Genomic DNA, 12,236 nt, shown 5'->3' with positions numbered 1-12,236 from the left:
CTTCAGGGTAACTAAAAGTCTACCCAGGTAGCTTTGATTTGGCCTTTTAAGTCTTACTTGCACAAGAACGAGCCATCTAAAAATAATTGCTCTGCCTGGGAAAGAAGTGTGTTGTTTACCTGTTGGATGCCACACCCAGAGGTGTCTCTTGCAGGTGCTAAATCTAATTCAGCATGTTGCTGAGCAGTAATGCATGGGGATTTGGTCTGTATGCAGGGGAAAACGCTAGGATTCTCCCTTGAATAAACTGCCTTTAAAAAGCCCTGTAATTACAGTCTAAAAGTGCAGCCTTGATAAATGTGTAACTAAACTGTTTAGCTTACTGTTTCAGTATAACTAAAATACATAGTGATTTTGTTCAGCTATATGTGTCACTTGGTATTTCTCAAGAATGTCAACATTCTCCACAGCCCCAGGATTACAGCATATTTTGTAGAAGCACAGGGGCAATAGGAGGAGGCAGCAGTGCTTAGGGTGCATTTATCAAAAACTATTGCACTGATGACACAAAACACAGTTAACCGTCTTCCAAAGACTGGAAGGAAACAAGCTCAACATCTCTTTTACAGCTCTGATGGGCAACGTAAGTCCCAGAGTGCTCTTCAGAGGAAGATCTGAACTAGTGGGGGGGTTGGCCATAGTACTTGACCTGTTTTGGGAAAAGTATTGTCAATAGCTGCCCATAGTGGGTTGAAGAAAATCTAGTGCATAATACCAGTTGTAGTTTATCTCCTTCTCTTAAGTGCAGTTCATCTCGCTGTGGGAACCACCTTATTGCTTGTATTTTCAACCATTTTCTTCCCTCTACCAGTTGTAGGGAGTTCTTCCAGTCCCAGAGCCTGCTCTTCATAGGTTAAAAACAGAAGAGCCTTGGCAAAGAGCGTAGCAGTACTGGACTGGCTTAGGAGAGAAATGTGTATAAGGAAGAAATTATGTATCTTTAATTCCAGCTGACAGATCTTAAAATCATTGCCCTTTAGTGTGTTTAAAAAAAAAAAAAACAAACCCAAAACCCCCACAAACCACCACCCAAAAAAACCCCAACAACCCCCCAAGAACCCGAAGAAAGCTGTTTGAGTTGATCAGTTATTCCAAAAGCCTCAGCATGAATCTCCTCTTCCCTGACAGCATGAACGGCTTTTTTACAAGAGCTGTTGCTCTTGTCTTCAGACTTGAGCCTGACTTTCCTGCTCTGCTCGTGGCGTAGTCGGCTGCTCTTCTGCTGCTGGTGGGAGCCCCACTTGTTCACCACATCCCTAATCACCATCAAAATGCTACAAGAGTTCCTTGGATTTGTGCTGGATCTGTCTGTCAATTTTCAGACTGTTTTACCACAACTAGCTCCTTTCTGACTTCCAGCTGTGTTGGTAGAGTATTTTGACATGGATATGTGGGTTCAGTCCTAGTTCCTGTTGAGTGACTTGAGTATAACTTCAGGTATGGTAGCTCCTTTCAGTAGCAGTATTTGTTAATTGATCTGCTTTTCTGATGCAGTCTTTTTTTCTTTTTTTCTTTTTTTTTTTTTTTTGTGACTTTGAGGGAGTTATTTTTGCCTGCTTATACTGCAGTCAAATTCATGCCTGTATCTGTTTTCCAGCCACCCACCTTCTGCTAATGGCCCTCAGTTGTGTGAAAAAGTAGACGGTCTTTACTTTGAAAAAAGCCAAGTACAGGAAGTTCTTGATGACTGTTCAAGTAGGGGATGCTCTTGCGTTTCTGAGTCAGTGCTGAATAATCTTTAGGGGATGATGGTGTTGCAGATGAATTGGAATTACTCAGTTGAGGAGGAATGATCTTACTTATTACAGTCTGTGTGCTACTGCATATGAGGGGCTGTTGATCCCAGCTGTTCCAGTGGAGGCAATGGGAACTTTGGGAAGTTTAGAATGAGAACTATGGTTCAAAGCTAGTAGCTGAGCGTTTTGGATGGCATTTGGAGATGTATGAACCTTGTGCTTACAATTCCACTAAAAGTTACTACTTGAAGTATGCAATGGCATGGAAGCTTAGCCGCCAGTTATTATAGTTGAGGGTTAAGAGCTGCATCATTGATTCAGTGACTGATGTTTTGGGGGATGTCCTGCTCTAGATATTGGAGGTAGCAAATGATACTCCATTGGTTTGTTTCAGAGAACTGACATTTTACAGGTAGGATGGCTCTAGACAGTGTTTTAAAACTTTTTTTTTTGTCAAAAGATAATGGAGGCCTACAAAATAAGAACATATTTCAAACAGGTAATTGGGATGGTCTGATCTTGCTGAGAAAGGGAGACCCTGCCTGTTTCATTGTGCTTCCCCTCAAGATTGTTGGACCCCTTGCTGAACTGGCAGGAAAACACTAACCTGATGAATAAAAAGTAAATGTTAGGTTAACAAATTTATAAATGCTAGTGTTGATGCAGGGAAGGGGACCAAACAGTGCAGGTGGGTGCAGAGGGTCTGGATAGGGAGTAAACTGTCCCCTTTAATGCAGCTCTTGGTATCAGAACAGATAAGTAAGTCTGCCCCTTGTCACCAGGGTAAAGTGAAAGTTTGAAATAAAGAGGAAGGGATGCTGGCTGGGGTAGGGGAACAGGGCAGAAATTAGTGCTCACCTGGTAATTCAGCAGGTAGAACTTGTGGCTTCCTTTATATGGCTTTCTTTGAAAGTAACTCTTTCTGTGTCTCTTTTAAGTATTACTTAAAGTGATTACTGATGCTTTGTTGTTCAGGTTTTTTTTTTTTTTTCCTCTTGGTTGTTTCAGGTGGAGGAGTCCACAAGTGAGAAGCAAATAAAGAGCCCTCTTCTATCTTCAGAAAGAAAACCTGTTAAGCTGCTTAGGAGCAGGTCTTTAGAAAAGTCCTTGGACCTCAATGAGAATGAAAATCTTACAGAGAAGAGCAGTGCCTCAGATAGTGAAGAAGGTAAATAACAATTGGGAGCTGAAGACAACCTGACTCTGGTGTTCCACCTCACTTGTGGAGCAAGTTAGAGAACTTTCTGATGTTATGAAACTTGTTTGCTCATTTGTTTCACAGAATTGCAGCAAAAATATCTTTGTATCTTAGTTTCTGAGGAGGAAAAAAGTTCTGTTGAGGGTATTTAGAATGAAAACAAATTGTGGTTTTGCTTTTTCTTCTTTCGGTGGGTAAAGAGTTGCTAACAGCTTAAACTAAAAAAAAAAGTTTCTTGACAACATGGTGGCATTTGTTCACTTTCAGTGCTTTCTCAGGCATTTCAAATACTTCTTTGTTTTCATGTCTTGGGAACTGAGAGGAAACATTTCAGATTGTTCTTCAGTTTCTGAAAGATTCCCCCCACCTCCTCCTTTACACTTCTACTTTAAGTCATATGGGCTTCATTGTTGTTGAAGGAGTAAACTGAGGAACTCGCTGAAAGTTCAGGCAAGACAACTTCCCAGTGTTCAGGAGAGTATTGTGCGTATTCTGAGTCTGGTCTAAAGATGAATAATCTCAACATGTACCTTGGAGTAGATCACACTGTGTGCCACCAGAGTTAGTATCTTAATGGATCCTAATACACCATCCTCATAACTCATACCTTGTTACCCAGTACAAGATGAGAAGAAACTTGGATGCCACAGTAGTGTAGAGATTGTAACTTGGCTGTTAGGTGCTTTCTTTCCCCTTCTCACTGTAGGAGAGAAAAGCATAGCTGTATGTCTGAGGGGTTTTGGTATAAACATTTTTGCTGTGTTCTGGGGAGACGGTAAAAGCCAGAGTGTGCCTCCTACCCAGGCTGGATGACAGTGAGACTCGTGCTGAGGTCTGTGGGTGCTTGTTATGTGGTCCCACAGTAGCCTCTGACAAGTTCTCGCTCTCTAAGGTGAACTTTTAATTTACTGTGGGGAACTTTTCTGTGCCAAAGGGCCATAGTTGTTCAAACAGTTCACTGAAGCTGTGGTGAATGTTCTGTTAAATATCCCAATTTTGGACTCTATAAATGCTTTTAACATGAAGTGTGCACAACCTGGATTGGTTCCAGAGTTGTATGGTGATGTGCAAATGAAAGGCAGAAAAGCTCAACAGTCACAGTGTGCTCAACAGCTGCTGAATGTTTCTTTCATACACAAGGAGATAACTTACCCTCATCACCTCTTGGCAGGAATAGAACAGCTCAGTTAATTGAGGCCAGTTCTTAATCTAGCTGAGTAATTTTACATCTCATCCTTTCAGAGTTAGCAACTAAGTTGCTTGAAGGTGTCATTGTGTTGGGATCGCTGAGGTGTCCAGGAAAGCTTTACAAAGTCGTGGATTGGATTGGCTGCCTGCAAGTTGTGTTTGTTGCCTGCTCACGTACTTTATATGCAATTAACTTGCCTTTCGCTCACCCAAACTGCTTCTGTGTTCGCTCGAGTTCAGATTCGACTCAATGCATGTCAGGTTGTATCATTTTTGTGAACATACCTACTTGAACAGGCTGCTGTTCATGCCATACTCCTACACACTTAACCAGCTTCACAAATTAATTGTTTACTTCATTACAGGTATGTCTTTTAGAGCAGCAGAAAGTTTTGGCCTTTGGATGGTTTGGGTATCTTGTAGTTTTCCTGTCCTCTGAAGTAACATATGTCTTCTGTCCTGGATTTTATGGCAAAGGTCTCCAGTGAAACCGAAAACAGTCCTGGTGTCTTTCATGCTGCTGTTTGCCAAAACAATAGTAGTAAATACTCCATCATTCCTGCATTGGTGATGCTGAGTAAATAAAGCATATTGAACTGGAGATGCTTCTTTAATAAAAAGAGAACCAACTGCATGCTACTTTTCTTACTTATCCTCCCTCCCCCAAGACTAGTCTTTTTTTATTCAGAGCAGGATTTTCTAGTCTCACAACATTAATCTTTTGTCTCTGATTCCCTTCTTCATGCTTAGAATTTTTCTTCTGTTTCTCTGTCTGTTTTCCATTGCAGTTGCCCCATACTCTTACAAGGTGAATTCCTTCATGCAAAAGAAACTAGCTTACCTACATGGCAAAGGTTTACCCATGCGATTAATTTCTCTTGTGTCCTCTGGCTCGTACTCAGGCTGCCCATGGAGGTGTCCTGGCAAATAAGGTGAGGGGCGAGCTCAAGACTGTTCTCCAACTCCAGGTCCACCTGACACACGGAAAGCTGGAATGCCAGAGCCATAGCAACACTAGTTCCCTTGCCCTAAGCAATTCTCACATTGCTTACTTGGGGGGATGGGTGTGTGTGTCTCACTGTGCACCATTGGCCTGTTGATCTGCATCTGGATGCTTTGGTTTGGTTTCATAAATTGGAGTATAAATCTCGAGCCACGACAAACTTTGAGCTAAGCTAAGAATTAGTATTTGCGGTCTTGATTCTACATTTTAGGAAACAAATTTTAGTTCAAACACAGAATATCTATTTGCAAAATAGAGCCAGGAGATTCTGAATTTCCTTAAATGAGACTTGTATGTAGGATTTGTTGTGGGTTTGTGTTTTGTGTTTTTTTTTGTTTTGTTTGTTTGCAGTGATGATGTTCAGCAGCATAAAATAATTCAAAGAAAGGTGCGAGCAGGGAATTGGCAAAGTCTTTTCTGTTAAAAGCTTTACTCTGTATGGGGATATCCTAAATTCCTGATCTTGCATAACTTGACAGACATACTGTATTGTTTCTATTTGTACTAATTACCTTAAATATGTGGTCTGCAGGAGAGCATAACTGCCTGCACTGTAGTGCTGGGAGATGGGTACAGTAGTGGCTTGACTTTCCTTGCAGGTGGGGATGGGATATAAGAGGCAGAAAATGTTTGAAATGCAGGGTGGTTGAAATTACTTCAGCTCTGTTTTGGTGGAGTTTTGCCCCCTTAAGATATGAAATTTTGTCCATACAATGTATGTGAGGCAGAGTAGCCCTGTTACCTTGTTGGCATTGTAATCAAAATACTGAATGCACATGTTTTGTTGACTGTGAGTACAGTTTATTTGTTGTTTTGGGGTTTGGAGGATGTATGTTTGAGTTATCTAAAGGCATAAAATTTGGGATTTTATTGTGCGTTTTTTTTGTATCTTGTGAACTAGAAAAAGCTAGTATCGTGACAGTACTCACTTGGTTACCTCCTCAAGTTAATTTTATACTTTTAAAGTACAGGAGTGCTTTGATAATGGTTAATGTTGCTGATGCAGCCTTTAAGTGGTTTCTGGAACATGCTCGCTCTAGGAATTGGCTTCATTGACTTGATTTCAGGTGTATCAGGTTAAAGGCTCCTTACCTGCATATTCTTCATGTAGTGTGCAGTTTTTCCCCATCCCTGGTGGCACAGAAGTCCTCAGCAGTGGATTTGCATACATACATGTTTTTTTCCCCCTCCTGATCCTCCCTCTACTCTGTGGAGTGGAAAAATCAGCCATCTTATTAATTTGTTTGATAGCCTCTGCTCTTATCAGTTCAGCTTTAATTTGTTTGTGGTGTGCATTTAGCTTCAAGCTGTTAGTTGTTAATGGGAATTTTAAAAACAATTTCTTTCCTGCTCCCTTTCCCCTCCTCCAGTTTTCTGTCTTTCTCTTACACTGCAAATGTTTTCAAACCTCTGCAATCACTGCTGTATAATGGTATTATAGTCAAACATTATTTCATAGCTTGCCTTGCAGCGATGAAAATGACCTTATGAAGTGCAAGGCAATGGTGGGGGAGGGAACAGACTTGCTGTCTTCAGGCTGAACCAGGATACTCTGGGTAATATGCTTACTTCTGGATTTTTGGGTCCCTAGGGATCCTAACCTGAAGTCTGAATAATCTCATGTTCTCTTACCAGACAATAGCTCCAATTCATCTATACATATATTCAGGCTAAGAGAGTTAGTGGCTGATAATTTCATAGTGCTGAGTTGGAACAGCATTAAAAGTTAAGGAGTTAAACTGATATCTAGAAACCTGCACGAAGCTTTTCTTCATAAACAGTATTTCTAAGCTAGTCCTAGGTAAAATGCTTGATGTTGTTCTAGTATCGAGATAATAAAAGGCAGGTAGGCTTACCTGTGCGAGTTAAACCAAACAAAAACAATAGACAAACACGCCTGTTCGTTTGTAGCAGAGACAATTGGTTAAAGCTTTCTGTTCTGTTCGAAATGCAAGCATGTAAACTGTACGCTTATTCTTTGCTATGCTGCTGTTTCTGCTCGCTGCTTCATTTAGGATTTCTACAGGTAAATTCTGAGAAGCCCAGATGGAAGTGACTTGAAGCTTGTCAAGCTCTTGATGTGTGCAGTGACTTGCTTCCACAGATGTGAAACTCAAAGCAGCATTCATACGTACATGCACCTTCCAGGCCTATTGTCTGAAAGATTTCCAGGCTTTCTGGAAAACAGCTGTTTGAATCCTAGCATCTAAAGTGTCTGAGGGGCCTGATATATTAACCCAGTTTCAACTTGGATTTTCTGAAAATACCGCTTTATGCAGTAATGTGATTTTAAATCTGTTTTTTGTTTCAAGAGCTGAGAGGGATGGTGAGTAAAAATGTATTTCTTAGTAGATACTCTGATGCACTTGGCACTCTCGTTGACGTTTTGTTATTAGAGACATGACTAGATAGCTGATTTACCTACACTATTTCTAATGGGAAATTTTCTATAGACCCATGGATACTCTTGCTTAAGACTCAGTACAAGGAGGACAGACTTCATGCTTGAAGTCGGTAGCAAGGTCTGCACGTTTAGGTGATAGTGCGTGGGCTTTGTGCATATCATAAGTGGCTGTGGCTTACCTAATTACCTCACATCAGCAGAAACACAGTGGCTGTCCTTGGGCATTTCAGGTGAACATAATTTGTATTGTTTAGCTAAGCCTCGCTGGGGCATAAGTAACTTGTATTATTTTGTATTTGCTAAGACATATACAAATAGCTGTCAAAACTTATCTGATGCATAGTTACTTGATCATGTATCCAGGCCTTTGTATTTTATTTATTCTTTTAAGTGGTAGCAGACGCCTTGGGCATGTCAAGGTTCAGCTGAGTAAGGCTCAGAGTAACTAAGTTTGAACGACGTGGTATCTGACTCCATGCCTGTTAGCTGATGTCAGCAGGCAAAGGGGATGTCGGCATCAATATCTGAATCTTCCTGTCTCTTGGTGAAAGAGGAAGTGAGGAGTGCACTCTGAGAAATCTGTGGTGTTGGTGTCTTGTTAGCTGAGGTCAGACTGCATTTTGCTGGAATTAGGTTCAGCCCTGAGAGGAAGTAGAGTGATCATAAGCTGAAAACCCAGGCTGAATTTCTGGCTTCCCACAGAGTGTTTCAGCACAACAGAATCTGCATTCTAGCATGTAATGACTGCATATTGTCTGGTTAAATGGGCCTCTTAAAACATGTGCTTGCTTTTTGTCCTACCTTGCAATTGTATAGACTTGCAATTGCATAAGCAGAGCATGATGTGGGAAGGAAGCCCACCTCTTGTGCAAGCATGAAAATATGGCACTCATGCTTCACTTTTGGGGTCCTATATAGAAACCTGGTTAGATCAAAGAGAACATTTTTTGGAGGCAGATATATAACAGGGACTTTAGCAGGCTAGAAGCAGTAATAGGGCAGAAGTCTGCTTGGAGTCAGAAGTGGGTTTCGATGGGGACTGTTGTGTTGTGGTGTTTAGTTGCTGCATTTGCATTTATCAATACTGACTGCCACCAAGCAGTAATGTTTTAAGTCCTGTAACCTTAGCCTATAGGCAGCTTGTCAACTACAGCTTGATATGCAGGCCACCTTTGCACTGGTGGCTGGCACTAACCTTTGCTAGCTCTGAGCATTTTAGTTGCATCGGTTGACTTCTGCCTTCTGCTGCAAGATTCACTTTCAGGCTTCTTGTTTCATGTTAGTAATGTGTAGGAGAAGGGGGTGTGTGTTTGGTTTTTGACGATTATAGCTTAGGGTGGACTTGTTTCTAAAGCGTAAGCAGATGGAGTTGGGGTTGACAGAAGAAACTGCTTGCCCTCCAGGATTATAATTCTATCCCTTATCTCCTGGAAGAGTGGCTGAGGCAACCACGAAGCTGAGTCATGCCAGCAACCAACAAGAAGCAGAAATAGCAAGGATCAGTGCTGCAGCTACAGCATGCCACTGGGTGCTTGGTGGTTTTGAAACAGGGAACGGCGATTAAGCATCTTGGTGTATTTTTCAGGACTGTAAAATGGAGCAGGGTACCTCTTGTGTTCCTGTTATAAATAGGTAGAGAGGGAGGAGCAGTTTGAGGAGCTGTCTGGGAATTTACCTGGCCTCATAGACTATGGACGCTGCCAGCATTACAGATGTTAAAAGCAGAATTCTGAAACTAGCCACAATAAGAAACCTGCTATGGTTTTGCTGTCCTGCTTGCTCTGCGCATGTCCTTTGTACAATAGGCATACATATTAGTGAAGATCGTGGTAACTTCTTACCTTCTCCAATGTTTGCTGTAAGATTAGTAGAAAATTGAAGGCAAAACTAAAGGGATGGTACCGTGTGATGTTCATTTACCAATTTATGTTTGCACAGGGAAATGGGGGGGGGGGGGGGGGGGAAGGGGGGGGAATGTGTTTGAAGATCAGTTCTGGACTTTGCTCCTGAAGGTAACCTACCTACCAAATGATGTGCTGCTATCGCTACTGGGTTTCCAAGAGTGAGAAATGAATGCTGGTGCAAGCTTGGGAAGGGGTTGAGTTGTAACAAAGCTTAGAATATTATGAAGCTTCTTCATAATACTGTTCTGTTCCTAACTTGATCTCTCTGCCTTTCCTTAGCAGTGAAGGAGACTGTCCCTGAGAATGATCTCTATGGGAGACTTTTTATAAACAGAGTTTTCCACATCACTGCAGACAAGATGTTTGAAATCCTTTTCACCAATTCTCACTTCATGCAGAGGTTTCTCAATTCCAGGAGCATAGTAGGTAATACACTCTTCTCCCTTCTGTCCGTGTTGCAAATTACCTTGAAAATTTCAACCTCTGGGAAACATTAAATAGGGCTAAGTTGAATTTTAAGTTTCTCCTTGCTTTAAAAGTATTTCAAGACTTGAAATTTTCACTGAGAGAGGATATTTAAAGCTAGCCTGTTGTTTCTGTAGATCAGTCACACTTTGGAGTAAAAACCTCACTTCAGTGCACTACAAAACCGCACCTGAATACCTGCATTTTGGGTAGGCCTTTAAGTTGGTGCATTTTGTGGGGTATTTCTGATTGTGTCCCAGAAACAGTGAAATTTGTGTGGCTGGCACATGGGCAAAATCATTGCATCCTAAACGATACTCACAGGCTTTAATTTTCTGGATGAGTAAATTTTATTCACTGAGATCATAAGGACAGAAAATTGAGTCAAAAAGGGTAATATTTATTCAGTGTCAGCTTGGAAGGCACAGTGGCAAAAGCTTTTGATAATGCTAAGTGAATCTATTCAAGTTTAAGCAGATGGGAAATTACATATTTTCATATAATTGCTTACTCTATTCCCCACCCTCAAGTCTCTTTCAGTAGACTGGTTCAGCTATGTAGTGCCTCACCTTTGTTCATCAGTGAACTATTTTCTGTTTTTTCTGAAAAAAATACAGCCATTTGGAGTTGGTTTTCTCACCACCACTGTTCTTAAACTGTTAAGATATGAAAGGGCAGAGGTAATGCCTTTCAGGTAATCTGCATGTGAGACTTTGCATAATTTCTCATCCAGATGCTGTATCAACCCCTTGGAATAGAGATTCCAGTGGCAATCAGTTGAGGACTTTGACATACACTGTAACGATTAACAATCCACTTTGTGGGAAGTTCACGACTGCAACTGAGAAGCAGGTACTGTGTGCACGCACGTGTCTGCCTGGTGCCGTTTTAAGGCGAGGGAGAGGTCAGCCCTACGGTCTGTCAGAGGTCTGACCATGGATTATGGTTCACCAAGCTGAATATGGATCTGCAGTTTAAATGTAGCATCTCTAAGGGTAGCTTGCTGCCCCTCTCGCCATTAGTGTGCAAATGCTGATGAAATCAGAGGCTTTCTAACCGTACAGATGCCTGTAAACTTCTCCCACAAAGCCTGTGAGGAAAAATATTTACATCTCTTATGAACTGGGAGGTGAAAAGATGTAATGAAAGGCCTTCAGTGTCAACTTCTGTGCTCCCCACTATGAGAGAAAGAGATGGAAAGAGTCCAGTGAAACACCACTAAGATGATTACAGAACTGGAGAATCTTGTGTGAGAAATGGCTGAGAGCTGGGACTCTTCAGCCTGGAGAAGGCTCAGCAGGAGATCTTACAATATATAGTATCTGAAGGGAGAATGCAAAGAAGACTGAGCCAGGCCTTCACCACCAAAGGCCACACCTTTCAGTGGTTCCCAGTGTCAGGACCAGAGGTGATGGGAAGAAACTGAAACACAGGTGGCACCCCTGAACGTCAGGAAACACTTTTTACTGTGAGAGTGATGGAGCACCAGAACAGGTTGTCCATAGAGGTTGTGGTGTCTCCTTCCTAAGAGGTATTGGAAAGCCACCTGGACATGGTCCTGGGCAACCAGCTCTAGCTGGCCCTCCTTGAGCAGGGTTCTTGGACAAGACGACCACCAGAGGTGCCTTCCAATCTCAACCATTCTGTAATTTTGCTTTGGGAAGGGTCTTACAGCTCTGTCTCTAAGAAGAGCTGTGATCAGGAGTCAGTGGCCAGCCTTGTATCTGGTACTTGAAATGGCACTGGGGAAGTACTGCCGCTGCCTGTGTTGGCTCTAGTGGGAGGCATCTTCTTTTTCCCCACCCCATCTACACTTGCTGTTCTTAACCACATTTTATTGTGATTGTTCAGGCTTTCTCCTTACTCCAGTTCACCTCGAGTTGATTTAGCCTAAGGAATTCAGGCAGAAAGGTGGTGGGTTGGTGGTGAGGGGAGTGGGACCCAAAAAAAGCAACCAGATACCATGAATATACCTTCTCATTTTTATTTTTTTTATGGTAGATCCTGCATAAGCAGAGCCAGAAAGGTCAGTCTTATCAGGTGGATGCTGAGGTACTGACCCATGATGTCCCCTACCATGATTACTTCTACACTGTGAACAGATACTGCATCAGCCGCACATCCAGTCACAAGTGTCGATTACGGTGAGCCTGACTGGTGCACAGTGGGAGGGGAGAAGCCAAGGCACGTATGTTACGGGTTGGTGCAGTGTGCTTATCAAAAGATCTGCCAACAGCGTAGAGAAGGTCAGTTTCTCTTGAAGTTGGGGATCTCTTCTGAAAAATAAGCTTGGTTTATCTCATCACGTGTATGCTGTGCTTGGGTCTCATTAATGCAG

General features: G+C 42.0%; 1 protein-coding gene across 1 annotated transcript in view; it reads left to right on the top strand.

The window, feature by feature from the left end:
• Positions 1–12,236, top strand: part of GRAMD1C (GRAM domain containing 1C) — a 53,410-nt gene that overhangs the window by 33,650 nt on the left and 7,524 nt on the right. The window contains 4 exon segments of the mRNA XM_080393614.1: positions 2,745–2,904; positions 9,713–9,859; positions 10,632–10,750; positions 11,900–12,042. Coding sequence (XP_080249740.1) covers positions 2,745–2,904; positions 9,713–9,859; positions 10,632–10,750; positions 11,900–12,042 — 569 coding nt within the window.

Source organism: Falco punctatus (genome assembly GCF_963210335.1).
Source record: "Falco punctatus genome assembly, chromosome: 6".
Taxonomy (NCBI): domain Eukaryota; kingdom Metazoa; phylum Chordata; class Aves; order Falconiformes; family Falconidae; genus Falco; species Falco punctatus.
Note: the sequence above shows the minus strand (reverse complement) of the source record. Positions and strands in the feature narration are given on the sequence as shown.